The following is a 27,326-nucleotide window of genomic DNA, read 5'->3' on the forward strand; positions in this document are numbered from 1 at the left end:
ATAGTTAACACCGTGCCAAAATAATCCAGAATACCAAGACAACTTCAAGCCATCCCTCGAAATCTTGGTCTTTTCTGAAGCTGTTTCCTGGTCCAAAATAAACAGATCTCCTGCCTCTCTGCTTTCCCACTGAAGAGACTACAAACCTTTGCTCATATTCTGGCTGATTAAAATAAGATATGATAATATGTACACAGCCAAAAAGATCAACAAGCCGTATTTGTATGAAGGTCAGTCTATCACCCTGTCTCTCTACGAGTTCTCACTCACAAATAATTCTGCTCTTTTATCGCACCCTGAGTTTTTAAAATCATTTTATGTACATGCGGCCTGCTCATTGTCTTTATGTTCGGTTTACTGCTTTTTTTGATCTTGTATTTTGTTTATTGTAGTCATATGTTCTGTATTTTTCTGCGATGTTGTTTATTTTATTGTAACTTGTATCTTATTTTATTGTAATTTGTTGTATGGGCTTGGCCTCATGTAAGCCGCCCTGAGTCCCCATTGGAGAGATGGTAGCGGGGTATAAATAAAGATTATTATTATTATTATTATTTCCAAATTTAGCTTATCATTTGGACAATGCAATTCAGTTGTGATTTTTTTTCTGTGTCAGGAGCAACTTGAGAAACTGCAAGTAGCTTCTGGTGTGAGAGATAATTTGTAGCGATGATAGCCACTGAAAGCATAATTTTGTTCACCTGGCATTTTATCTTTTAATTTACAGTGTTCCCTCGCTACTTTGTGGTTCGCTTTTCACGGACTCGCTGTTTCGTGGGTTTTTGCCTCCCAGTTTATGAATGGTTGCCATTGCCCACAGCGGCATTCTAATCCCGCCTCCTGGCAATGATGGAGTGTGGAGGGGGGGGTTCACCCTTCTCCTCGGGAGGGAGGCAGCCAATCATAGAATCATAGAGTTGGAAGAGACCTCATGGGCCATCCAGTCCAACCCGCAAGAGAGATTGCAAAGCAAAGCAGAGATAGCTAGCAAAAAAAAAAAGTGCATGGTGACTTTAAATCTCTCCTCACTTCTGCTTCACCCCCAGAACTCGATATACATATATAGCATCCCTATTTTGCAGATTTTCACTTTTCGCGGATGGTCCTGGAACGTAACACCCGCAATAAGTGAGGGAACACTGTATATAACACCATAGTTTTCATAAATTAACCACAATAGATTTTTCACAATGCTGTTGTAAAATCAAACACATCAACAACACAATTGTCCAGAACCTGTCCTTTCAAAACCAGAGCTGCATTATATAGAAAATATCTCTTCCAACATCAAACTGAGATTCAGCAGTATTTATTAGGAAACTGTCAAGATAGGTAAGACACAGATATAAAACCACTGGGACGAAATAATGAGCAGGTAGAAAAACTGACAAAGAATGCACAATGCCATTGCCTAAGGTAGATAGAGTGCTGTATTTTAGTGCATATTCAAGTGCTAGAATACTCACATTCAGATACACAAAAGCAGCGGTGTTCAGTTTAAATTAGTTGCACTTGGGTTCCACTGAAATCAATGTGAAAATTCAGACACAATGTCAATCTTATTGAGTCTAAAGAAAACTAAGTATGACTAGCTTAGTTTGATTCCAGCCTAAGATTTTTCTTTAAACATCATTATATATCCCAGAACTTGACACTACAGAAGGGCTTCTAAAAACAGTTACCTTTCACCACAATGCTGCAGTGAAGCGCATTAAACAATTTGTAAGATTACAAAAATAAGATTTATGTCTTTCATAAGTAATTAAATTGTGACCAACCGAAAGATTTGGTTCTTTAGGTAAGTACACAATTGGTTCATCAAGTCTCTGTTCTGGCCTTCAATCCAGTGCATTTCCACTAAGATGTCTGAGCCTTCCTTCTTCACAATTAAAACACACTTGAAAAGAAACCATTCATTGGAGCTACTGGGAGTCTCTCCAAGTTCAAGTGTTGAGAGAGCAGGGTCCAAGATTCCTGAATCCTCTTTTGCATCACTGTATTCTCCTAAGCTTTCTAACCGGACTGGTTCCTCTACTTTATTATTTTCTTTAAGGCGTTCAGAGTTTTCTTCCTCTTTAATGTCTTGTGCACTATTTAGTTCGTCACCTTCTGGTGACTCAAGATCACAGTCAAGGGCTGCAGAACTTTTTTCTGTGGTTTCAGCCTTGTTTTCTGTACACTCTGTGGCATTAGTGGTATTTTCCTGGGATTTTTCTTCAGTGGCTTGCAGGAAGTCCTCAGACGCCCGAGGAAGTTCACGCAGCTGCCTGACTCTATCCCTCTTCTTCCTTCTTAAATGAATCCATGAGTTTTCTCGAGCTGTGAGAAACAAGCTGATTTCATCTTTTTCAAAGGGGAGATTTTTATGATGAACCTAGCGAAAGAAATACACAGAGAACCTTAATGTGATTCCATTCGGTCATCGCTAAAGAAGAATCACATTTGGAGAGATAAAGTTATACCTTCAGGTCAGTAAGAAGCTTTCTAATCCATGCAGCGACGACTGCCATTTCTTCCACGGCATCTATTCCCACAGATGGAGCTTTCACAGCTAACTCTTTGGCTATAGATGCCAAGACAAGGAATGTAAATGGTTTCCGAGGTTTCCCTAGTTTTCTTTTCTTCGAAGGAGGTGACTGGAGACAGAAAACACAGAGAGGCACTTTTAACTGAGCAGAATAATTAGAATTCAATAGATTAGAAATTGTACAGTCAGCATTTAATAATAATATTATTAATAATAATAATAATAATAGATCTTGTACCAGCTCTCCTTAAGCTCTGTTGCGTAAGTGTATTTGATTTTCTTTTACAGATGGTACTTAACACCAGAAATACTTGCAAAAATCAGTAAAGGTAAAACAAAAGACATATGCTGGAAATGTGAAAAAGAAAAAGGCAAATTTGTTCACATGTGGTGGGATTGCAGGAAAGTGAAAAAGTATTGGTTACAAATACACAAAAAGATAGAAAAAATTCTAAACATAAAATTATTTTTGGGACTATCAGATTCAAAATAGAAAAGAACAAGGGTAAGATATTTTTCTATCTAATCAGCCGCAAGGATGATTTTAGCAAAAGTATGGAAAACCAAAGAAATCCCCACAATGGAGCAGTGGATAGCAAAAATAATGGACATAAAAATATGGACATACTGACACAATGAATTTCACATAATTACACAAAACCCCAAAAAACTGACTGGAAAATAGTTCTGGATTTTATTAAAGAAGAAAACAAAGAGATATATATTATGGATCTGTAATTGAAATCCAAAGAATATGTAAACATCAAGACGACAACCGAATCAAGCGAGGGCAAAAAAACAACGTGTGTTTGCGTGTATATATGCATAGATAGATAAATATGTGTGTGTGTGTATATATATACTTACAAACGTACATAAATATACAATTAATTGAGACAGCCTGGGTGATCCTGGAAGTAACCTTCCGACCCCATCCTCATCCCAGTAATTTTCCCCTCCCCTCTCACATTACCCCCACCTCCCACCTCCCCACTTTCCTTTTTTTTCACCCTACAAACCTATTGCTCCCACCCCTTTTATGTAAACATGAAGAAAATAAAATATATTATTATATTATTTTATATATTATATTATAATATATATATAATAATATATTATATAATAATAATAATAATAATAATAATAATAATCTTCATTTATACCCCACCACCAAAGGGGACTCGGGGCGGCTTACATGAGGCCACGCCCATCACTACAGAAACACAATATAACACAAAAACACAACAGAAAATCAGAAAATAAATTAATATAAAATACAAAAATACAAAATGGAAATATACAGCACAACAATATAAAATCAAAACACTAAACCACTAAAAATGAACACAATGGGCAGGGCCAGTTCAAATATTAAAATTTTAAAACATTGGGAGATAGGGCAGTGTAAAATATCAGCAAGGGGATCTGGGGGATAAGGTAAGAGTTCATTGCACAAACCAGAGAATGAAGTGCTTCTGAGGACATTTTATGCAGAGTTTGGTCAGGGATTGTCAGACATTCTGTCACTGAAGGCACATTGGAACAGCCAAGTTTTCAGCTCCTCCTAAAGATTTCCATGGTGTGGGTTTGCCTAATATCTCTGGAGAGCAAATTCCAGAGCCGAGGGGCCACCACAGAGAAGGCCCTCTCTCTCGTCCCAAGTCGCGCTTGCGATGAAGGCAGGAGCGAGAGAAGGGCCTCTCCAGAAGATCGAAAAGGTCATGTGGGTTTGTAGACGGAAATGCGGTGGCAGAGGTAGGCGGTCCCAAACCGTTTAGGCTTTGTAGGTCAAAACCTGCACCTTGAATTGGGCCCGGAAAATAAATGGCAGCCAGTGGCGCTCCATAAACAGGCGGGTTGACCACTCCCTGTAGCTCACACCAGGTAGTAATCTGGCTGCCGCTCGTTGGACCAGTTGGAATTTCCAGGCCGTCTTCAAGGGCAGCCCCACGTAGAGTGCATTGCAATAGTCCAATCTAGAGGTAACGAAGGCATGGACCAACGTGGCCAAATCTGACTTCATTTAGGAAACAAATAGACCTCACAACCTGCGAGGATGCCTGCCATAGATGCAGGCGAAACGTCAGGAGAGAATGCTTCTAGAACATGGCCATTTAGCCCGAAAAACCCAACGATCAGATAATTTGGAAGTAGTTGGCATCAACAACTTAATCCGAACTTGACTTAAGGAAGTTCAGACTACAAGTTAAATACTTACGAAAGTCATAAATCTCCCTTCAACCACTTGTACAAATGTAAAGCATCCTCTGAGGAAGGGATTAAACATCACACACAAACAAAATGGTGGAGCTGACATTGAGGGTGAGGAATGACCATCAATTGAGTCATGGAAGCAGTAATGAATTAGCTTAAGGAAATTCATAGAATGTAAAGTTTTCTATCTCCACCCCATATTACTCAGCAGTATACAGGAAGGCAGCGTTTGGAAATTTCATTCTGTGAAGCTCCTTTGGATTCAAGCCATATATTACATTGTATATTATAGAGAAACAGCCCTTAGAATATGTGTTGTCGAAGGCTTTCATTACCGGAATCACTGGGTTGCTGTGAATTTTCCGGGCTGCATGGCCATGTTCCAGAAGCATTCTCTCCTGACGTTTCACCCACACCTATGGCAGACATCCTAAGAGGTTGTGAGGTCTGTTGGAAACTAGACAAATGGGGTTTATATATCTGTGAAATGTCCAAGGTGGGAGAAAGAACTCTTGTCTGCTTGATGTTGCAATTGGCCACCTTGATTAGCATTTAATGGCCTTGCAGCTTCAAAGCTTGGCTGCTTGCTGCTTGGGTGATTCTTTGTTGGGAAGTGTTTGCTGGCCCTGATTGATTCTTGCTTGGAGTCCCCCCCCCCTTTTTTTTTTTTAGTATTGTTCTTTATTTACTGTCCTGATTTTAGAGTTTTTAAATACTGGTAGCCACTACAGACATCAGAAGAACTGCATGATCAATATCCCCTGGAATACAGCCTGGAAAACTCACAGCAATCCAAGTTTATACTAAGTAATAGAAAGAAATTCCACAATTAGAATTGGGAGAATAAGTCACACTCCTAGTAAAAAAGTTAATGTTTATATTGAAGGCAAAAGATTCAAATGAGACGGTTCAATAATATGATTTTTAATATCTTCATCTGATGAAAAAGACTGTGAAGCTTTGAACACCTGTATAATGTATTATAAGGTTTGGTGCCCAATAAAAGTATTATTGCTTGTGGATAATTATATTTTGTTGTGTTTTAGTTATATGAACAGTAAGAAATTATGTATATGCCATTAGCTTTGATTATTTCTTTGATTTGCCGTATAATACAGAATATTGCCTTGGAAAGCAGAAAACACTCCGGCTCCTTGATAAAATTCTGCCTGCTGCAGACCCCTGGAGAGAGTTCAGCCAGAGCGGCTAGATTCTTTTATCTATTATCACAGAATTTTTCTACAGGAATTAAAGCTCAGCATCCTTTTTTGTGATGCCGACAAGGAGTCGTCTGCACATTCACTGTAAAAGCTGAGGCATGGAGTCAAGAAACTGCACATAAGAGTTTTAAAAAGCCTCACAAGCTTGAATCTGACAGAATGAAGAAACGAATGACTGCTGGCTAAGAAGCTTTATGCTCAACTTTAAGTATCTTATTTGTTTTTGGATGCTCTGCTATATTTTAGGATAACTTTCCCTAACAATAGCAACATTTGTAATTTTGGTTATGGTAGTCGTAGCCTGAAATCAAGTTCTTGGAGATGAAAAAGCATAAATTAAAGCAATGGAAATAACAGAGTTTAGAGGACTCTCCCACAACATTCAGCATTTTGAAGGTAAAGCAGGCATGAGCAAACTTCGGCCCTCCAAGTGTTTTGGACTTCAACTCCCACAATTCCTAACAGTCCATGAAGACTAAAGAATTGAAAAGTTCCTTTTTGGACTTTTTCAGATTCTTCTCTCTTCTGTCAGTGATTCTGAAAGTTGTAATCTAACAAAGAAGCTATTTTAAGTTTTGAACAAAAAAAACGAGCAGCACAGGTGAGATTTACAAAACTGTGTGCACACTATTTTAATCCCTTTCACATTATTATGCCTTGTAACAGCAAACAGAGACTAAGAGTTGTTTAGTAACAGTATTTCTTAAAGAGAATGCATAGCTTCTGTGTATTACTAGCTACTATACTCACTTTCAATGAAAAATGATATGACAAATGTTGATCAATTATTTTTAGCCATGACTGCTAAATGAATGAATGTGAAGAATCAACATGACATTCCAACCTTTTAAGTTTGCCTCTTCTCAGTTAGTTTCAAAGGTACTACCAAGATCCTTAATATATTTTCATACTGAAGCAGTCTACCATGGCTATATCTGCAAATGCAATCAAGTAGAACTGAACCTAAGAGTACTAAGTGAAGCTTTACCTGATATTTCAATTATTTCAACTTTCTCATAACCTCTCTTTGGTGTGAAAAAGGAAAGTTTTTCCCCCTTCACTTTAGAAAGGATAATAATGGGGTTCCACCCTCTAGAACAGTGGTTCTCAACCTGGGGGTCCCCATATGTTTTTGGCCTTCAACTTCTAGAAATCCTACCAGCTGGTAAACTTACTGGGATTTCTGGGAGTTGTAGGCCAAAAACATCTGGGGACCCCAAGTTGAGAACCACTGCTCTCGAAACATGTCTCCTACAGGTAGAAAGCTCTGCTGTTCGCAGCTTAACAGCAGAAAGAAATCCAGCACAGCCTTGTCAAAGCAGAAAACCTCCCATGGTGCTATGGAATTTGACTGTAAGAGCTGTTCAGCAGTGGAACTCTCTGTCCCAGAGAGTGGTGGAGGCTCCTTCTTTGGAAGCTTTTAAACAGAGGCTGGATGGCCATCTGTCGGGGGTGCTTCGAATGCGATTTTCCTGCTTCTCGGCAGGGGGTTGGACTGGATGGCCCATGAGATCTCTTCCAACTCTAGGATTTTATGATTCTATGAAATGTAAAGCGACCTCAGACTCCTTTCTCACCTTTGTTTTCCAAAGAACAAACCAAAAGATTTCTGAACATTGCTACAAGGAACACATGATTTTTGTTGTTGTAAAAGATTCACAGGCTCCCCATCTGATTCTGGGCAGAATTCAAAGGACAGGTAATGACCATTAAATTCTTATACAGTTCATGTCTACTACAGGTCTTCTACCAAATGGCATTTCCTGACATTTTCTGGGAAAGTCCTTCTTTATGTCCCACCATTTCACAGGTAGATTTAGTGGCAACAAAGGAGTGGCTGCTTTCAGACTCAGATTGCCCTGTAGAGAGATTACACGAGCGCCATCCCTGCTATTCATTCATAAGCAGGTGAAGCACCATTAAAGCCTTGGCAGACCGTGCAAAAAGAATCTGTGAACCCCACCTCCTCCAAGATGAACTGAACCACCTCAACTGGGCTCTACAGGCCAATGGATATTCCACCTCAGACATCAGAAGAGCTGAAAGACCAAGAACAAGCCACAAGAGTAAAGATGAAGATCCACCCAGAGGAAAAGTGTTCCTGCCATACATCAAGGGAACCACTGATCGCATAGGAAAGCTGATGAGGAAACACAACATACAAACAATCTACAAACCCACCAAGAAAATCCAACAAATGCTCCGTTCAGCAAAGGACAAGAGGGATCCTCTCACCTCTGCAGGAGTCTACCGTATACCATGCAGCTGTGGACAAGTCTACATAGGGACCACCAAACGCAGCGCCCAAACAAGAATCCAGGAACATGAAAGGCACTGCAGACTACTCCAACCAGAGAAGTCAGCCATAGCAGAGCACCTGATGAACCAACCTGGACACAGCATTTTATTTGAGAACACAAAAATGCTGGACCACTCTCACAACCACCATGTCAGACTACACAGAGAAGCCATTGAAATCCACAAACATGTGGACAATTTCAACAGAAAGGAAGAAACCATGAAAATGAACAAAATCTGGCTACCAGTATTAAAAAATTCTAAAATTAAAACAGCAGAGAGAAAAACAGGCAGGGACTTCTAAGCACCTTTCATTAAGAGTTTGCTCCAGGCACAGTCAGCCCATTGTATGCTAATCAAGGTGGTCAGTTGAAAAGATTCACACCTAGCCCAACTTACAAAAGCCTTTTGTCTCACCCTGGTCAGTCCACAGATATATAAACCCCTTTTTTCCCAGCTCCAGCAGACCTCTGAGGAAGCTTGCCATAGATGCAGGCGAAACGTCAGGAGAAATGCCTCTAGAACATGGCCATATAGCCCGAAAAAACCCACAAGAACTGAGGAAGACATTTTTGTTTCAGCTGATGGCTCAGGGGGAGAAAGTACCTTTAAGCATGTGCTGTATAGTTACCGTATATACTTGAGTATAAGCCGACCCAAATATAAGCCAAGGCACCTAATTTTACCACAAAAAAACTGGGAAAACATATTGACTCCGAGTATAAGTCGAGGGTGAGAAATGCAGCAGCTACTGGTAAATTTCAAAATAAAAATAGATACCAATAAAATTACATTAATTGAGGCATCAGTAGATTAAATGTTTTTGAATATTTACATAAAACTGTATTTTAAGATAAGACTCTCCAACTCTGATTAAACCATTATTCTAACCTTCTTCAATGTAAATGTGCGTTTTACAATATTTACCGTATTTCAAAGAAAAACTGTATACTAGCTCTGTAAGAAGAAAAGCGGGGCCAACAAAAACAATATAGTATCAACCATAACTTAATAATAATAATAATAACAATAATAAACTTTATTTGTATCCTGCCCTATCTCTCCATGAGGACTTAGGCCAGCTTCCAACACAGTAACAGGTAAACATTCAATGCCTACATAAATAATGCAGAGCTAGATATAGATCAATAATTATATATACTAATTTCACATATGCATTTCTCCCTGAACCATTTGCAAATCCTCTCTCTGTATGTGCTTTTCTCTCCTGTAATATTTGCAAGCCCTGTATATCTATGTTGCTATCTATCTAGACATCTCTCTCCTTCTATGTGTGTGTGTGTGTATGCATTTCCCCTGCAATATTTGCAAGCCCTATATATCTATATTCATATCTATCTAGACATGTCAATATATATTTGTATGTGCATTCCCCCCTGTAATATTTACAAGCCCAATATATCTATATTCATATCTATCTATCTATCTATCTATCTATCTATCTATCTATCTATCTGGCGTGGGCTGGTCCATGAAGTCACGAAGAGTCGGAAGTGACTGAATGAATAAACAATAACAACACAACTATCTAGACATCTCTCTAAATATAGATAATTACATCTATACATACATACAGATACCTCTATAAATTTATCGATATCTATATTGATAAATATAGGATATATAGGATATATCTATATATTTATTGATATCTATATAGGATTTGCAGAGACTTGCAAACATGTGAAGGGAAAATTCATATATAAAAATGTATACATATATATACAGATATATAGGTACATGAAAATCTCTAAATATCTATATGTATGTGGGATTTGCAAAGACTTGCAAACATATGAGGAGAAAAATCATATATAAAATTAATGTATATAGACAGAAAGATGCAGATATGTAGGTACATAGGGATTGCAAAGGCTTCCAAGGGGAAATGCCTATATATCTGTAGAGAGATTAACAAATATTTCAGGGGAAATGCTTTTATAAGTTTAATGGATATTCTTGACATGCAAAGGCTTATTTCTCTCTCTCTCTCTCCGGAAAAGAAAACACACTGTTAAGGGAGGAGAGAGAAATATAGTCATATACTGCAAGCAATGGCCTCCAGGTTTCGCTTCCCAGCTTGACCCCATTATAAGCCGAGGGAGGCTTTTTCAGCCCCTCAAAAAGTATACGTATTTGCTTTTTTCCTTTTACTGTCTTTGTTTTTAACTGCTTCTAATTCCATTGTTTGTTTAATTGCTTTTTTCATTTTTTATATAATATTTTAAAGTTATTTTTTTAACCTTTTGCATGTCTGGAATGTGACAAGGGCAGGATCTCTCTCTATATATAAATACTATGTTAATGAACCTCTTGTCATTATTTTCCTCTCAGCAGAAAGTATACTACAGGAAATGCACACTCCAAGACTCACATATGCTGAAGTTATGCAGAACTGCTACCTAAGGCTCTGACTGCCAGATAAATCTTCTTGACTGGCAGGAACTAGTCAGGCAGAATGTACCAATTAGCAAAGGAATTAGGATACATTTGCTATTGAAGCATTCAGTACTGGCCTGTGCCTAAGCAGCTGAGCAAACCATTTGCAATTCTGCACAGCTGATATTCTCCACTTCTCTGGGGAGAAGGCAAAAGGAGAAGTCAGGGATAAGAAGCATTCCTTCTACCTCTGTGACATTACCTAAATGTCTTTTAAATGTTCTAAAATGTATATCTACCTCACACAATATCTTATGGGATGATTACTTGTGCAAATATACGGTCACTAGTGAGACATGATGACTCCTTCAAACCAAATATTTGTTTCAGACAAAAAGTCTCCTTTGTCAGAAATATTAAATATTAACTAGGTATATTTCATTATAAAAATGTGAGTCAAGCACTTAAAGGGTTAAATGGATGTAATGACTCAGCAAAAGCTGTAATTTAATATAAGCGTGTGTGCCTGTAGCTTAGTAGTCTCAGTCTGTGAGAGATCTCTGTGGGAGAAGGGCCTCAATGTGAGAGGTAGGCCTCAGTGGGAGAAAGGCCTCAGTGTTATTAGGCCTCAGTATGAGAAGGCCTGGTGTAAGAAGCTTTGGTGAAAGGAAGCCCCAGGTTGAAGGCCATCTTGGGTGAAGCTTCAGTGTGAAGGCTGCTGTGTGAAAAAAGCTATTGCGTGAAGTTCCTGTGTAACTTCGGTGTGAGAGGCGGCTCTGTGAGAGCGAAGCTGCATGAGAAAGAAGCCCAGCATGGAATCAAAGAAGGAAGTACAGGGTGAGGCAGCATAACTTCCTTTTTTTAAATGCGCGCCATTCAGTCAGTTGAAGACGTAGCAGAGCGCTAGTGGTCTCGTTCGAGAGGTGGGAGTATAAAGTTTTGTCCTGACACAGTTCAGTCGCCATCATGTGTTGGAACAGCGAGGAGCATGCTTTTGCCGTTGAGGCCTATTTTTTGAGCGGATTTGGAGTGGCCGGCCCACTCTCCAGATTTGGCCCCTTGTGATTTTTTTCTATAGGGTTTTTTGTAATCCTGTGTTTATGTGAACCGTCCAAGGACCCTACAAGATTTGAAGACCAACATCCAGGAAGAAATTGCCAACATAACACCTGCTATGCTGGCCAGAGTCATGACAAACGCCAGAATACACGCCAGTGTATGGAGAATGGGGGACATCACCTACCTAATTTGATCTTCAAAACTACGTAAAACAAAACTTTAGGTATGTGCCTACATTAGGAAAAAACCCATTTCTGATTCATACAATGGGTTTTATTAGGCTTTGAAAAAAAGAAGTTATGCTGCCTTACCCTGTATAAAGAACTTTGTTCGTGTTATGGAAACCATGTCCTTGTCTAACCATATTATTTTGCTCTAAAGAAAAGCCTCCTATGGAAGAGATAACATCGGTCTTTGTGTTTTGTTTTGTTTTATCACTTTGGGCTACTGGTGCTGGGTCACACTCCTGCTGATAAGTTACTCTGTTGTGCATTTATGAGGAGGGTTTTTTGTTAATAAGCTCACTCATCCAACATCCTTCACCCTGATTCGCATTTGCACAACTGATGTCCCACATTTGATATAATGTGCAATGTAGTCTAAAACAAGATCACAAAGGGGTGGGGAGAAAAGATTCATAGGCACTTACCAGAACTGTGACATCTTCATAAAAGCTCCATGCCAGTGCCCACCTCATGGTGCGACCCTGACAGAATTCAGTGTGTGTGACTTTAGGAACCTGCACATGAAAACAGCAAACACATTTTATTTTTATTCCAAAAATATGTTTTCCCACAATTTCACTATTGTTTTGAAAGCATTTGAAATGAGATCCCCGATCTCCCATAGTGACATTGTGTTTTATCTTTCACATTAAAGCATTGCATGGCAGATCATCTGTGGGAAAGTGCAGCCCACATATGAATCCTGGAAGCTGCTACACACACACAGTGCTCACAGTTCAGCTATTTTATTGGGCTATAAGGTGCATGATGCTTATAGTAAGGACAGAAACAAGGAATTATCCTTTTTAGATGTGGTCCTCCCAAAGTAAATTGTGTGTCATAGCCCAATGAACAGTTATTTAGTAGGCTGTGTCAAGTGCTATGAATCACAGGGAAGGTCATTCCTGTATACTGTTTTACCTCTAAAGACTGTGTGTATGTCCACAGAGATGTAACAGAGAATGTGTAGGCTTTGTATTAGAGCAAAAAGGATCTAAAGTCCAGCAGGCCCTTCGCAATGTTGGTTTCAGTCACACTCACCAAGTAGAAATTAGAATTTGTCCCCAATTCTCTTGTATGTGCAGCTCTTGTAGGTAAGAAGGCTACCTACCCATAATAAAAAATATTTCTTCCCAATACTTTCCCCCTTTCTCCACCCACCATTCACAATGAACACAATGAGGCCAGGTAGATGCTTAGAGTAGAACTAGGTAGAAGATGGAAAAATGATCTGAAAGACAGAGCATAGCCTGAAGGCAAAGTCAGGGGGAACGAGGTGACAATCTAAAGAAAGACAGGAAAAACTAGACGAAGCAAGAATCTTAAATGGAGACAGAATAAGATAGTTATTGAAAATAGCTCGGTTTTGTGAGAAACAAAAAGTGATAAGAAAGCAAATGGAGGGCCAAAGAAGATAGCTTGTCTGCACAACTTTGGGTTATAAAGTTATTTGTCTCTGTTTGGATGTTCATGAGTATGATCTAATCTGTGTCGACTCCTGTCAGGTATATACTCGAGTATAAGCCTAGTTTTTCAGCCCTTTTTATAGGCTGAAAATATTCCTCTCAGCTTATACTCGGGTCAAGGTTATTTATTACTTTACTCTGTTATTATTTTTATCACATGTATTATTTTACTCTATTGATTATTATTACATTTATCATTTTACTCTATTATTACATTACATTTTACTTTATTATTGTTGTTATTATTACATGTATTATATTCTTATTCTTATTATTATTATTACATTTATTATGTTACTCTATTATTATTGGAAGGATACATAAGCACATTTACCTTGAAGAAGCTTAGAATCAGAGTTGGATAGTCTTATCTTAAATTACAGTGTTATGTAAATATTCAAAAATATTAAACCTACCGATGCCTCAATTAATGTAATTTTATTTGTATCTGTTTTATTTTGAAATTTACCAGCAGTTGCTGCATTTCCCACCCTCGACTTATACTCGAGTCAATATGTTTTCCCAGTTTTTGGGGTAAAATTAGGTGCCTCGGTTTATATTTGGCTCGGCTTATACTTGAGTATATTCGGTATGTTTTTCATGGGTCTTCTACAGAAAAAAAAACCCCACTAGAAAGGTAGTACAAGAGGACTGGTGAGGTCTGGCATAACCAATTCCACAGAGCTGAATCCTTGTGGGTCTATTTGTAGGTCAGGAAGTATTAAAATTGATACTATCTTGTTTTGTGTTTTTTTGGTGAATGGACAGACCAGGCTATAAAACCTCTAGAAAGAGGAGGACTGCAGTATCTGTCATTTTGCAAATAAAAAAAAATCTGGAAACTGGAAATTTTACTTTCTCCACTTCTTACTCAGCATCTCTTTGACACAAAACTGCATAATTGCTTCCCCTCTCTGCCTGGGATAGTATACTGCCAAGACCAGCAGGGGAGTAAGAAAAGCTATTTACTCCAAGACTCATGTTAAATGCATCCAAATGAGGGAAAGAAGCTTCGCAGTGAAATTCACACTGGTTACTAATGGGAATGCATACAGGAAAAAAATAGTTTGCTGTCATCTCTCCACATTTGCGGGTTAAGCACTTTCAAATTTGATTATTTGCAGATTACTGTATTTACCATTGTTCCATTGCTGCCACATATGTGACTGAAAAAATATTGTTAAGTGTTTTTAGGTTCTCCAGCATGATTCTAGGTATCCCAGTATGACCACAGAATTGCACTGGAATACCTAGATAAGTATTTTCTCAGGTTAAAAAAAATAGTGTTTGTGATTTTAATTTATATTTTATTTTATTTTTTGACCCCTGTCAGGATCTTGGGTTCCCAACCCCTGCAAAAGGGCCAAGTGTAGTTTGTTTCTCAGAAATTAAGAGCTGGAGAAGTCCATGGGAGTGTCTTTCAGACTCCCTGAATTAATCTAGTAATTGTATCTTTGCCAGATTTTCCAAACTTCCAGTAGAAACGGTGTCAGAAATACTAAAAACTAACTAGGTATTTTTAATTACAAAAATGTGAGTCAAGCACTGAAAGGGTTAAATGGATGCAATGACTCAGCAAAAGCTGTAGTTCAATATAAGCAGGTGTTCCTCTAGTTTAGTAGCTCTCAGTCTGTGAGTGGTCTCTGTGGGAGAAGGGCCTCAGTATAAGTAGGCCTCAGTTTAGTTTGCTTCAGTGTGAGAGAGACATCCGTCTGAGAAGGCCTCAGTATGGGTAGGCCTGGTATGAGAAGCTTTTGTAAGAGAATGCTCAAGTTGAAGGCCATTGTGTGTGAAGCTTCAGTGTATAAAGGCTGCTGTGAGTAAAAGGCTCCTATGTGAAGCTTCTGTGTAACTTCTGTGTGAGAAGAAGCTTTGTGAGAGTGAAGCTGTTTATCTGCATAAGAAAGAAGTCCAACGTGGAAACAAAGAAGGAATAGTAAAGAACTTTATTTGTGTTATGGAAATTTTATTCTTGTAAACAGTGCAACCATATTATTTTGCTATAAAGAAAAGCCTCTTATGGAAGAGATAACATTGGTCTCTGTGTTTTTGGTTTTTTAAATCACTTTTGGCTCCTAGTGCTGGGTTACACTGCTGCTGATAAGTTACTCTGCTGTGCATTTATGAGGAGCGTATTTTGTTGGTAAGCCCAACTGCCCAACAAACTATTCTGTGGAAGTGTGTTTTACACAAATTATGTGAGTGCAAACTTTAAGTAAAACAATTGCAACACACTTGGAGAAATACTTACTCCATGGATTCGGAGCTCCTTTTTCAATGGGGCCAAGCTGCACTTCTTTCCTAGCATACAACTGTACCACCTGTAATAATATTTCAGAATCAAACAGTTTAGAAAATAAAGAAGTGGCCTATCTAAAAAAAGCAGATGAGGCTGAAGAGAGGAGTCTTTCTGTCTGGGAGCCTTTTGGAATGGATAACTGACATTTCCCAGAAACAAATTATTTGTATATGAAGGTATGACTGCTTAACATTCTATTATGACTCTGGAAAAGTTTTGGAACTAACAAGAAGTTAGTTCTAGCTTCCTATTGCTTCTGATAAGCCGTTTCCTGCCAGTGTATGGTGGCAAATTAAATAACAGGAACTGCAAGAACAGGCAAGGGAATGCATGTAGCTCAAAGATCATTATCCCCACTAATATCTTACTTTTACAACCAATCAAAGATATTTATGGCAAATGTCTTCTGAACAAATATTGCCAAGAAAACCCTGTGAAAAGCTCAGCTATGGAGCCCCCGGTGGTGCAATGGGTTAAACCCTTGTGCTGGCAGGACTGCTGACTTGTGCTGGCAGGACTGCTGGTGGTTTGAATCCAGGGAGTGGGGTGAGCTCCCGTCTGTCAGCTCCAGCTTCCAATGTGGGGACATGAGAGAATCCTCCTACAGGATAACAAAACATCCGGGCATCCCCCGGGCAACGTTCTTGCAGATGGCCAATTCTCTCACACTTTAAGCAACTTGCAGTTTCTCAAGTCGCTCCTAACATGGAAAGAAAAAGCTCGGCTATAGGTTGGAAACAACTTAAAAGAAACAGCAACTACAACAATGCACAAGGCGTTAGACCTTTGCGCATTTATTTATAAAAATCATTACAAAAGGGAACATCTCTATCATAAACCAATTTATGATATTGAGAGTGGCCAAATGTATTTTGTCAGCAAAAAAAAAAAAATGTTGAGCTAACAGATTGCCTGCTGCTTTTAATCTTCTTACTATGGGGTTACTTATGAAATCTAAGACTGTAATGTGACAAGTTTTGTGTGTGTGTTATTTTTAAATACTTTTGCCTAAAGACTGGAAAAGATTAGTTTATTTGTTTTAAGCTGAAAGGGAAATACAGATGCGATTACACTACGAGGTATTTCATTATTTTAATATTTTAGATTTCTTTTTTAAAAAGTTGCATTTGCAAACAATTATGTTTACTTTTATCAATTTTTTTTACCTTAATCTTTTTTTAAGCTGCAGGCTATCATGGATAATCCTCTTAACAAATTCTAGCTCTCCCCCTTCAGCCATGATCTCTGTGATTCCTCCTGTGTTAACTGAACTTGGAGGAGGTCTTCTAGGATTGCGGGAATTTACTCCCTAGGAAAGAAACAAAGCATCTACATTACAACGCTGGAATTTAAGCACCTATGTATCTATCTATACATAAAAAGTCAAAGTTTGTCTGTCTGTCTGCACCACAAAGGCTGTTGCATGGTAAATGATTTGCTCTCTGTGATGTCCCTGGATTGACTGTTGCTAGGTAAAGTGGCCCTCTGTGATGTCACTGGGAAGTAAGGTGACATGTGTAAGAGAGGAAGGAAGGAAAGAGCCACAACAAAGGGCCATGTTATTGTGGAGAAATTGTGAGGTAGGCCCTTTCACAGCTGGAATGGAGGAAAGAAGAGAAGGAGGAAGGGAAAGGAAAGAGGAAAGGGCATGAAGGAAAGAAAGGAAAAGAAAGACAGGATGAAAGCAGGACAATGGTCCCCCCAACACTAGGGCAATAGCAGGTATGTGTGGAACTTTGGCATAAAGTCTTTCTTGACAGATAATTATTCCACTACATCTCACCTCCATCTTCATTCCCCCCTATCTTTATTCTGCCACTATTATGTCATATGTTTCTCTTCAAAATGGCAAAACATTGCTATTTCTCCTACTCATAATACTGTTGCACTCCAGGACAGGAAAAGCCCTCTGACTTTAAACACCACACCATTGGATGAAAAACAATCCTTTTATTGAAGATAATTAAAAAGCAGTAAGATAAAAAACACGTTAAAGAAATAGGTAAATCCAATTAGGTAGGAAGATAAGCAGGAACAAAGTAATCCAGGATAATAGTCCGGCAAAGTCTATAAAAACAAAGTCAAAACTTCCCAAAGATAATGCAAAAAATCAAGAAACATGAACCCAAGGCATGAATATAGAAGCATGAAATCCAAGAATCAAAACAATGAAACAAAGGCACTTAAAACATGAATTCCTCAAGCAAAACTTCCATGAACAAGAACGAGAACTTGACTTGATTCCAAACAATGCTTCATCTGACTACATATCCTGTACTTGGGAGTTTTATCTCCTTGTTAGCCAAGTCTATAGCATTCAGAAAATGGTTTCGTTTTAACAGAGAATTTCTTATCTTTTTTTACTCGGAGCCTGGCAGACCGCCAAAGCCAGTGTTCGGCTCTGTTTTGACTAATCTCCTCGTGTCTATTTGCTCATTATCTTTTTGCTCATTGATTTCTGCAGCTGGGCCAGGTGCCGAGCTATTTTCATGTTCCCTATCATGGGAACTCTCTGGTAACAATTCAGAAAGCACACTATAATCCCCATACCCCTCAAGGACATTCTCATGGAAAACTACACTTTGAACAGGGATCTCCTGGTCATTCTCTGCATCAATATCACTGACCAAATCATTGCCATCTCACTGACATCACTCCCCACATCGAAAGTATCCTGATCCTGGAACACAGGCTGAGCTCCAACACATGTTGTTCTACTGAATTTTCTTGGTTGAAAACTCAGGTGCACATTCTGGTCATCTCTAACGTTACTAGGACACCTGTTTTTCTTTAGCCACTCCTTTATCTAGAGCAGTGGTTCCCGATCTTTTTTTGACCAGGGACCACTCTCCAACATTAGTACCAAAAAGGTTACAAATTGGTTTTTGATCAACTTCAGATTAAGTTGGGGTGCTGATTCAGAATATTGCATTGGATAGACCACATCAGCTCTACTTTCTGACACAGAAATTATGCCATGGTCAGCAACAGGGAAGGACTGGCAGGTGGTGCGAAAGGAGTGGAAATAAAATAAATAAAGAGGAAGGAGGCTCGCGGACCAGATTTTACTCCTCACAGCCCACTAGTGGTCCGTGGCCCACAGGTTGAGAACTACTGATCTAGAGTTCAGGCCTCTTTTCAAAACCCTGTTGCCCTAACTATTCACATGTTGCCAATCAAATTTCCTGACTTATACTTCCAAATCTGCTTCTAATTAATTCTACACCCATTTCAAACTCCTTATCTTAACCTTTAAAACTCTTATAGCCATGCCTGATCCTCTTTTTCTGTATTTCCTGCAATATCCCCTCCCACATTTTTTATTCCTACAGCCTAACCCAATCAACTGCTTGAATGAATCCTATATTTCAGCCATAGGCTGAACTCCAGTAATATTATCTTTCTTCCTTCAAATACTTTCTCAAAGAACGGTCTCTTCTATGAACATCTTAACATGCATAGCTTTATTCGCTCACATCCCTGCACCTTTACTCCCTGCATCACTCAATACTTCTCTCTCTCTGTTCTTGGTTTCACTTCTGTCTATTCCCTTCTACCTGGCCCCTCTGAGATTCTGTTTAAATTCTATGATTTAAATCACAGTTCCCCTTGATGTGTTCTGGATGTGTTGGCTGAAGCCGATGGGGGTTGTGAAGCTGTAGATAGGAACCAGCTTTTTGTTAACGACACTCTGTAAAGCTCTGTACTCCTTCTGATATCAAAGCAGCAACTAGTTAACAGAATGTAGTGGTAGAGGACAGAAGTTTATATTGCAGTGTAGCTTAAGAAACTGTAGAGATTAAAAGTATGCATATACTTAGCTTCAGTTTTTTAGTATTCACTAAGCATGCGCCTATGCAATCATGCATCTAGCTTCACATAATACATAATTCAAATTTTCAACAATAAACATCCATCACTCCATAAAGAAAAAGCGCAGTTAAATAATCAGAAATCAACATACCTTTGCTTCCAGCTGGTTGGCAAAAAAGGGAGGGTTGCACATACAGAAGTCATAGATAACTTCAGACTCTTCTTCTAACGCATCCAATAGGAGTGTCTTCTGCGGTACTTTCACCACTGCAAGAAGAACAAAGATAGGTAATCCCCCTTCATACAAACTGACATAAATTCATACAACGCTGCAAATAAAGATAAACACAACTGGTTTTTTCCTCGTATTACAATAGGAATTTTTTAAAAAGAGAAATAAAATGCTTATTTTATTTATTATTATTTTTATTTTATTTATACCCCGCCACTATCTCCCCAACGGGGACTCGGAGTGGCTTACATGGGGCCAAGCCCGAACAACAACTTCAATATAAGAATACAAATTGCAGTAAAATAAACAACATAACATTAAAGTGAACACATCAAAACATATAAAACAGTATACACAGAGCACAGAAACCAAACATATGACAGAGCAGGCCACATGTACATAAAATGATTTAAAAACTCCAGGTGAGATAAGGGGGCAGGACTAATTGTAAGGGAGAACTCATAGAGAGACAGGAAAATAAACAAAACCTTCATACGTGGGGGGGGGGGGACTCCTGGGACACGAACGTTGAGGGAGCAATAGCATAAAATTATGTGGCTACTCTCTGAAAGCGCAAAAGCAGAGCCAGGTCTTGAGACTCTTTTTAAAGGTTTCTAACATAGGAGTTTTCCTAATCACTCCGGGCAATGAGTTCCAGAGTCGGGGGGCCACAGAGGAGAAGGCTCTCTCCCTTGCTTATGCATGTAGTTCTATTAATACATAACCACAACTAATGAATAGACACCATTGTTAGTCCTTTTAAAACAATTTACAACTGGTTTCATTATAAACCTAGTTGGAACTCAATTATAATAGCTGAAGCTACCAAGGAAAGACCGGAAGAAAATGGGAAAGCCAAGTAAATCAGCATTATGGACGACCATAGGAACAACTGAGAAAACACAATCTATGGGTGGGTAACTAGTTGAAATCTGATCGCAGATGTCTTTAAATGGATCTAAAAGTGCCCTCAAATTATTTGACTTTTAAAAGAAGCCAACACAAATGCCCATCTGAAGGGGGTGTGGGGCAATGTTGTTATATTTTTTCCTTTTAGCTCTTTTAATTACAGAATATATATATTTTTCCCCAAGTCAGTAAGTGATTTGGAAGCCAGTTTGGAAAAAGAGATGCCCTAGACCTAGATCAGCTACTTGAGGACTATGACTTCATACAGTTTGGGCTGAAATTTCCAAAATGTTTTGTGTTGGTGGGTCGACATGCGCCATGAAACCAGCTTTCTTGCCTGGAGCTATGTATCTCCATTCCTGATCTACAACTAATATGAACCAGGAGAAGATACAGCTGTTCCATGTTGCTTTATGAGCATAAGTGCCACTTGCAGAAATCTCTAATACTAATGAGCAGTACTTTCTCCTTTCCTCAGATCCAGCCTTTACTAATATGAGAATGGTTTTAGAGAATTGGAAGTTGCACACTTCCTCTGAACTGACCTAGTTGACCTTCCTGTTGGTAATAGGCTTTTTAATATGAAAGTTTTTAAGACTAATCTGGGGGATGTCATGTTGTATTTAATTTAATAGATTTGTTTAATGGCCTTACTGGTTTTAACTATGTATTTTTAATACTTCCAGATTTATTCTATTTTAATGTTTATATGTATTAGGTTTTAATTCACATATTTTATAGTTTTTAATGTTTGTCGTGCTTAATTCCTTTGGCAGAGAAAAAGCGGAGTATAAATACATATAACAATAATAATCTGAAGACTTTAATCTCTATAAAAATGGCTACATATACTTTATAGTTATGCCAGCATCACTATACATCCCTCTTCTTGTTACTTGTCTCTCTTCCTCCCTACTCTACCATTTGTTTTCCTCTACCATCCCTTTATTTTTTAAGAGCTGGGAGTAATTTCGATTGCAGGTACAAGTTTGAGAAATAGACTTCCTACGCATAATCACAGAAGAAAGGTGGGATAACCAATCCACCAATGAAATAATATTGAACATAATCAAGAAAGAATGAATACCACTCTGGCTCTGTTGTCAAAGAAAATAGCTTCTAAATCATGCAATACATTGTCTGTTAAACAACTGACAGATTATTTTGCTGCAAAAGGAATGAGACAAGAAGATAAAATAGGATACCTTTTATAAGATCAGATAAATTATTTTGTTCCACATTTTTCTTGGCATAGCTGAAACAGACATCATCCACTTCTGTTGCAATGAAATACCATCCATTCAAAGTTGCACCAAGTAATGGGTAAATGCAAGATGCTCCTGTACCTACATCACACCAAAGGAGGGCAAGTTCACTAGTCAAATCATGCTAATTTGTAATATATTTTCAAAGATTATACATGACAAATATGCCATCTGTTAGCCAGCAGGCAATGCCTGTTCAAATATCCCAATGTTTATTTAAAGTGACCATTCAGAAATAACCTTGCATATTCCACAGTACAAAATATCTGACAGGAGAGAGAAATCTAGCAATCGCAGAACTGATAAAACAGGGACAAACTGGAATATGAATAATTCAACTGTTTTTCTGACATGAAGTAAAACTACAGTAAATGGAGGATAAATTAGATTTGAATCCCAAGAGCAGGATTCTTACACATCCCATTACCTAGTTTCTTCCTGTCAGTGTTATAGCAATTTAATAAACTGAGAATGCTGTGCTATCATTGCACTAGGCAGTCTATTTATATGTAAGGTGATGAGACATTAGAGCAATGTCTCCCATTTGATATGGTGTTTGGGTGTTTGGTTCCACTGTACCAACCTATGTAGGACACGGTGGTTTTGGTATAGGTACTATAGCTATTATTCTTGCTCCTGTGATTTTGTACTGGCATTTTTAAAAACTTTTATATTATGAGTAAATGCCACGGAGGTGAAGTTAAACTCATGTAGCAGTGTCATAGATGTCGATGTGTGTAGTGGGACAACAGAAGTGTTCAACTAGTCATGATCGTACATCTTACCTATATCTATTCCCCATATCACAGAGCCTTTAGCAGCAGTCTCTTGCTGAGCGATCAGATCTTCAACCCAATGGATATAGTTTAATCTCAAAGGAACTGTTGGAATAAGCCTTTCTAATGGTATGTCAATTTGCAATCCAAAGTCTTCTTTCAACAGTGTACATGTCAGAGCTCTCACTGCCTCTGGATCCTTGAAGTTTACACTGAAAAACATAACAAATTAAATATCTCCAAGTTTTGTGTTATGTTACAGAAAACATCACAGAATAATTTAAAGACAAAAAACATACACAAATTGGAACTGTAGCCAGGCTTGCAAATAAGCACTGGAGAATGTGTCAGAAAAAGGCCTTACGAGAATGGTATCAGCAAAAACTCCCAGGCTCAACCCTTGATATTTCCAGGATGATGGGAAAGACTGACTCTGAAAAGTTGCTATTGCCAGGGTGGGCATATGAACTACATAGATAAATGGTCTGATTCAAAGCTTGGAAAAATATTTGAAGTACAATTTACCGACCATACTGAGTTGTAATCCAGAGTCCAAATCCTCACTTGCCTTGGTCCAGAAGGTAGAAGAGACAACAGCTTCTTCGAGGTCAAGCCTGTCACTTCATGGATACCATCCATCCATTTTGCCCTTAGTCAGCCCATCTTCCTTTTTCCTTCCATTTTCCCAGCATCATTAGCTTCTCCAAGCTTTCCTGTCTTCTCATTATGTGGCCAAAATACTTCATCTTTGCCTCTAATATCCTTGCCTCCAGTGAGGTGTTGGGCATTATTTCCTGGAGTATGAATTGGTTTGGATTTTTTGTAGATTAATTAATAGTATGTCATGAATTTGAAGAAATACTTTTCCTCATTTTAAAAATATTTTCCATTTTTTTCCTAGTGATGCAGTGAAGAAGACCAAGGCCTGAAACCTATCATTTCCCTTTATTAGAGTAAACACAATGAATTGGGTTCACATGAAGTGTTTACTTAGAATTCATCAATTGATTTAGTAGTATCTAGTACTGCTTTGACACAACAATGGGATTCATGCTCATGCGTGCAACAAATCACAAGAAGGTGATCAGTAACGATAATAAACTGAATCTAAGCATCGTTTCTTGTTGTAACAAGGCTCCTGTACCTTTTCCAGTTGCTTCTCAGATAGCTTTTGCTACATTGTGCCTTCAAGGTGGACCTATCACAGGATTTTCCTGGCAAGATCTGTTCAGAGGAGGTTTGCCTTTGCCCTCCTCTAAGGCTGAAAAAGTCTGACATACCATGATCAACTGGTTGGCCTAGCAGAGATTTGAAAGCTGGTCTCAAGTCATGGTCCAATTATTTTATTTATCGTGTCAGTATCAACCAGACAATTGTATTACATTTTAAACAATTTTTTAACAAACAGACAAAACAGAGTTTGCAAGTTTGTTAGTTGATTAAATGTCCTTTGACCAGTAGCTGACCACTTGGGAGTGCCTCTGGTGTTGCTGCAAGAAGGTCCTCCATTGTGCATGTGGCAGGGCTCAGGCTGCATTGCAGCAGGTGGTCTGTGGTTTGCTCTTCTCCACACTCGCATGTTGTGGATTCCACTTTGTAGCCCCATTTCTTAAGATTGGCTCTGCATCTCGTGGTGCCAGAGCGCAGTCTGTTCAGCGCCTTCCAAGTCGCCCAGTTTTCTGTGTGCCCAGGGGGGAGTCTCTCATTTGGTATCAGCCATTGATTGAGGTTCTGGGTCTGAGCCTGCCTCTTTTGGACTTGCTGAGACACATTCTACACTGTAGAACTAATGCAATTTGACACCATTTGAACTGAGTTCAATGCTATGGATTCCTGAGAGCTGCAGTTTGCAAAAGCCTTCTCTGCCAAAGTGTGCTACTGTCTCATCAAAGGACAACTCGGGCAATTCCACGGCACCCCAAGGCATAACAAACTGCATTAATTGTAGTGTAGATGCAACTTCAAATCTTCCTTAACTCCTTTTGGTGTCAGGAGACTCACACAGCTATATAACATATACATGAAGCCGTTGGGAGAGATCATCCGGAGTTTCGGGGTGCGGTGTCATCTGTACGCAGATGATGTCCAACTCTGTCACTCCTTTCCACCTGCTACTAAGGAGGCTGTCCAAGTCCTGAACCGGTGCTTGGCCGCTATGACGGACTGGATGAGGGACAACAGATTGAAACTAAATCCAGACAAGACAGAGGTACTCCTGGTCAGTCGAAAGGCCGAACAGGGTATAGGGTTACAGCCTGTGCTGGACAGGGTTACATTCCCCCTGAAGGCGCAGGTTCGCAGTCTGGGAGTTCTCCTAGATTCATCGCTGAGCCTGGAGCCCCAGGTTTCGGCGGTGGTCAGGGGAGCTTTCGCACAATTAAAACTTGTGCGCCAGCTGCGCCCGTACCTTGGGAAATCTGTCTTGGCCACGGTGGTCCACACTTTGGTTACATCCCATTTAGATTACTGCAACACTCTCTACGTGGGGCTGCCTCTGAAGACTGCCCGGAAGCTGCAGCTAGCCCAATGCTCGGCAGCCAGATTTCTAACGGGTGCTGGGTACAGGGAGCATACAACCTCTCTGTTACGCCAGCTTCACTGGCTGCCGATTAGCTTCCGAGCACAATTCAAAGTGCTGGTTTTGACCTACAAACCCCTAAACGACTCTGGCCCTGTTTACCTGTCCGAACGGATTCTCCCCTATGAACCATCAAGGTCTTTAAGATCTTCCGGGGGGGGGGGGCTGCTCTCGATCCCACCACTGTCACAATCGCGGTTGGTGGGGACGAGAGACAGGGCCTTCTCGATGGTGGCTCCCTGGCTTTGGAACTCCCTCCCACAGGAGATTAGAGCTGCTCCCTCCCTCCTGACGTTCAGGAAGCTAACAAAGACTTGGCTATGGAATGCGGCCTTTGATAACTGAGTCAACTTTGGCCCACATTGAAAGAGAATGAATAACTATGAATTATGACCATGAATGTTTTGACGACGTGGCTATATAAGTGTGATGATGACGATGTTGTATTGTAATATGTTTTTAATTGTGTAATGATAATACATTGTGTGGTTTGTATTTTTGTATATGAACACATGTTGTGAACCGGATCTGAGTCCCTCTTGGAGGTGAGAAGATCAGTATAGAAAACTTTTAAATAAATAAAAAAATATATAACCCAGAATATTAAGGCAGAAAATCCCACAATATCTGATTTGAACTGGGTTATCTGATGGCCCTTCCACACATCCCTATATCCCATATTTTCAAGGCAGATCATCCCATATTATCTGAACCTCAGATAACCAGTTCAAAGCAGATACTGTGGGATTTTCTGCCTTGATATTCTGGGATATAGGGCTGTGTGGAAGGGCCCTGAGTCCACACAGTCATATATTACAGTTCAAAGCAGAAAATATGAGATTTTATTTCGCTGTGTGTGGAAGGGGCCTCAGAGCTTGAACTGCCTTGATTTTGGAAGGCCTCACTCGCTGTCAGCTGAGGTTGTGTACACGACAGATTTGCAATGGACTCGGATGCTGGCCTACCTCACTCTCCCCGACAGGTTTATTTGCACGTGCTGCTTAAACTCCGGGTACTTGGAGGCCAGGGAGGCGAAGTCAGGAGGCTTGTCCTTGTACCTGTTCCTCGCGTGCATGGACTTATTGAGGGCCATCCCCACGAGGAGAGGCGCCCCCTCAGACCTGGGTCGGGCCCACCCCACAGGCGCCTTCCTACTGTCTGTCCCTTCCCCTCCTCGCCAACAGACGGGCGCGAGACGAAGGGAAAGCCACAGAGTCGGAGGGAGTTAGGAGAAGGAAGGGAAGAGGCGGGGCCTCAGCAGGCCCAACTTCCGGCGCAGGTCTCTATGGTGGACCTCCAGAGAGAGAGAGAGGGAGGGGGAGAGGGGAAACTCTTGGCATCTTTTCCTCTTTAGTCCCAGCGGAAGCTTGTGGGTTCATTCTGTCCTTTCGCAGGTCTATGGTTTGAGCAAGAAGAGTTGGGAATTCGGCATCTTCCTCTTTCTATTCTTCTCTTCTATCCCTCCTTTTTTCTACCTCTTTCTTTTTCCCTTCTCTTCTTTTTTCCTTTCTTTTCCTCCACTCATACCTTTTCCTTTTTTTCTTCCCTCTCTCCTTTTTCTTTCTGACCCACCTCTCCATTTCTTTCCTTTATCTTCCCTTCGTTTCCCTTCTTTTTCTTTCTTTCCTCCTTTTGTTCTCTTCTCTTCCCTTTCTTTCCCTCCACTCATACTTTTCCCCCATTTCCTCTTCTCTCCCTCCTTTCTCTCTCCCCCCTTTCTTCTTTTCTTTCCCTACTTCCTTTCTTTGTTTTCTTTCTCTTCCCTTCGTTCTCTTTCTTGCCTTCATCTACTCATATCATTCTCCCTTTCCTTCTTCTCCTTTTCTTTCCTCCTTTTCGTCTCTTCTCTTCCCTTTCTTTCCCTCATACTTTTCCCCATTTCCTCTTCTCTCCCTCCCTTTACTCTCTCCCCTTTCTTCCTCTTTTCTTCCCTTCTTTTTCTTTCTTTGTTTCCTTTCTCTTTCCTTCGTTCTTTCTTGCCTCCATCCACTCATATCTTTCTCCCTTTCCTTCTCCTTTTCTTTCCTCCTTTTGTTCTTTTCCCTT

The 27,326-nt window shown here is 39.6% G+C and overlaps 1 protein-coding gene across 2 annotated transcripts; it reads right to left on the reverse strand.

Annotated features, from left to right (window-relative positions):
- Window positions 1–1,293: 1,293 nt before the first annotated feature.
- METTL16 (methyltransferase 16, RNA N6-adenosine) lies at window positions 1,294–26,512 on the reverse strand. 2 transcript variants are annotated; one of them, XM_060781157.2, is made up of 9 exons: window positions 26,246–26,511; window positions 22,712–22,914; window positions 21,867–22,007; window positions 19,672–19,787; window positions 16,874–17,016; window positions 15,660–15,729; window positions 12,368–12,457; window positions 2,463–2,636; window positions 1,294–2,374 (listed from the first exon to the last, which is right to left on the reverse strand). In XM_060781157.2, the coding sequence occupies exons 1-9, from the start codon at window positions 26,371–26,373 to the stop codon at window positions 1,763–1,765; spliced, it is 1,677 nt and encodes a 558-aa protein (XP_060637140.2). In that variant the 5' UTR covers window positions 26,374–26,511; the 3' UTR covers window positions 1,294–1,762. The 2 variants fall into 2 exon arrangements, with proteins under 2 accessions (XP_060637140.2, XP_067326179.1); XM_067470078.1 differs by lacking the exons at window positions 15,660–15,729; window positions 16,874–17,016 and having other exon boundaries at window positions 26,246–26,512.
- Window positions 26,513–27,326: the final 814 nt, after the last annotated feature.

This window comes from Anolis sagrei, chromosome 6 (genome assembly GCF_037176765.1).
Source record: "Anolis sagrei isolate rAnoSag1 chromosome 6, rAnoSag1.mat, whole genome shotgun sequence".
Lineage (NCBI taxonomy): Eukaryota > Metazoa > Chordata > Lepidosauria > Squamata > Dactyloidae > Anolis > Anolis sagrei.

Coding starts and splice junctions, on each gene's coding strand:
- METTL16 (XM_060781157.2), bottom strand. CDS start 26,373: ATGGCCCTCAATAAGTCCATGCACGCGAGGAACAGGTACAAGGACAAG. Junction 12,458..15,659: donor AGGAGCTCCGAATCCATGGA/GTAAGTATTTCT, acceptor TTTCATGTGCAG/GTTCCTAAAGTCACACACAC. Junction 2,375..2,462: donor AGCTTCTTACTGACCTGAAG/GTATAACTTTAT, acceptor TTCTTTCGCTAG/GTTCATCATAAAAATCTCCC.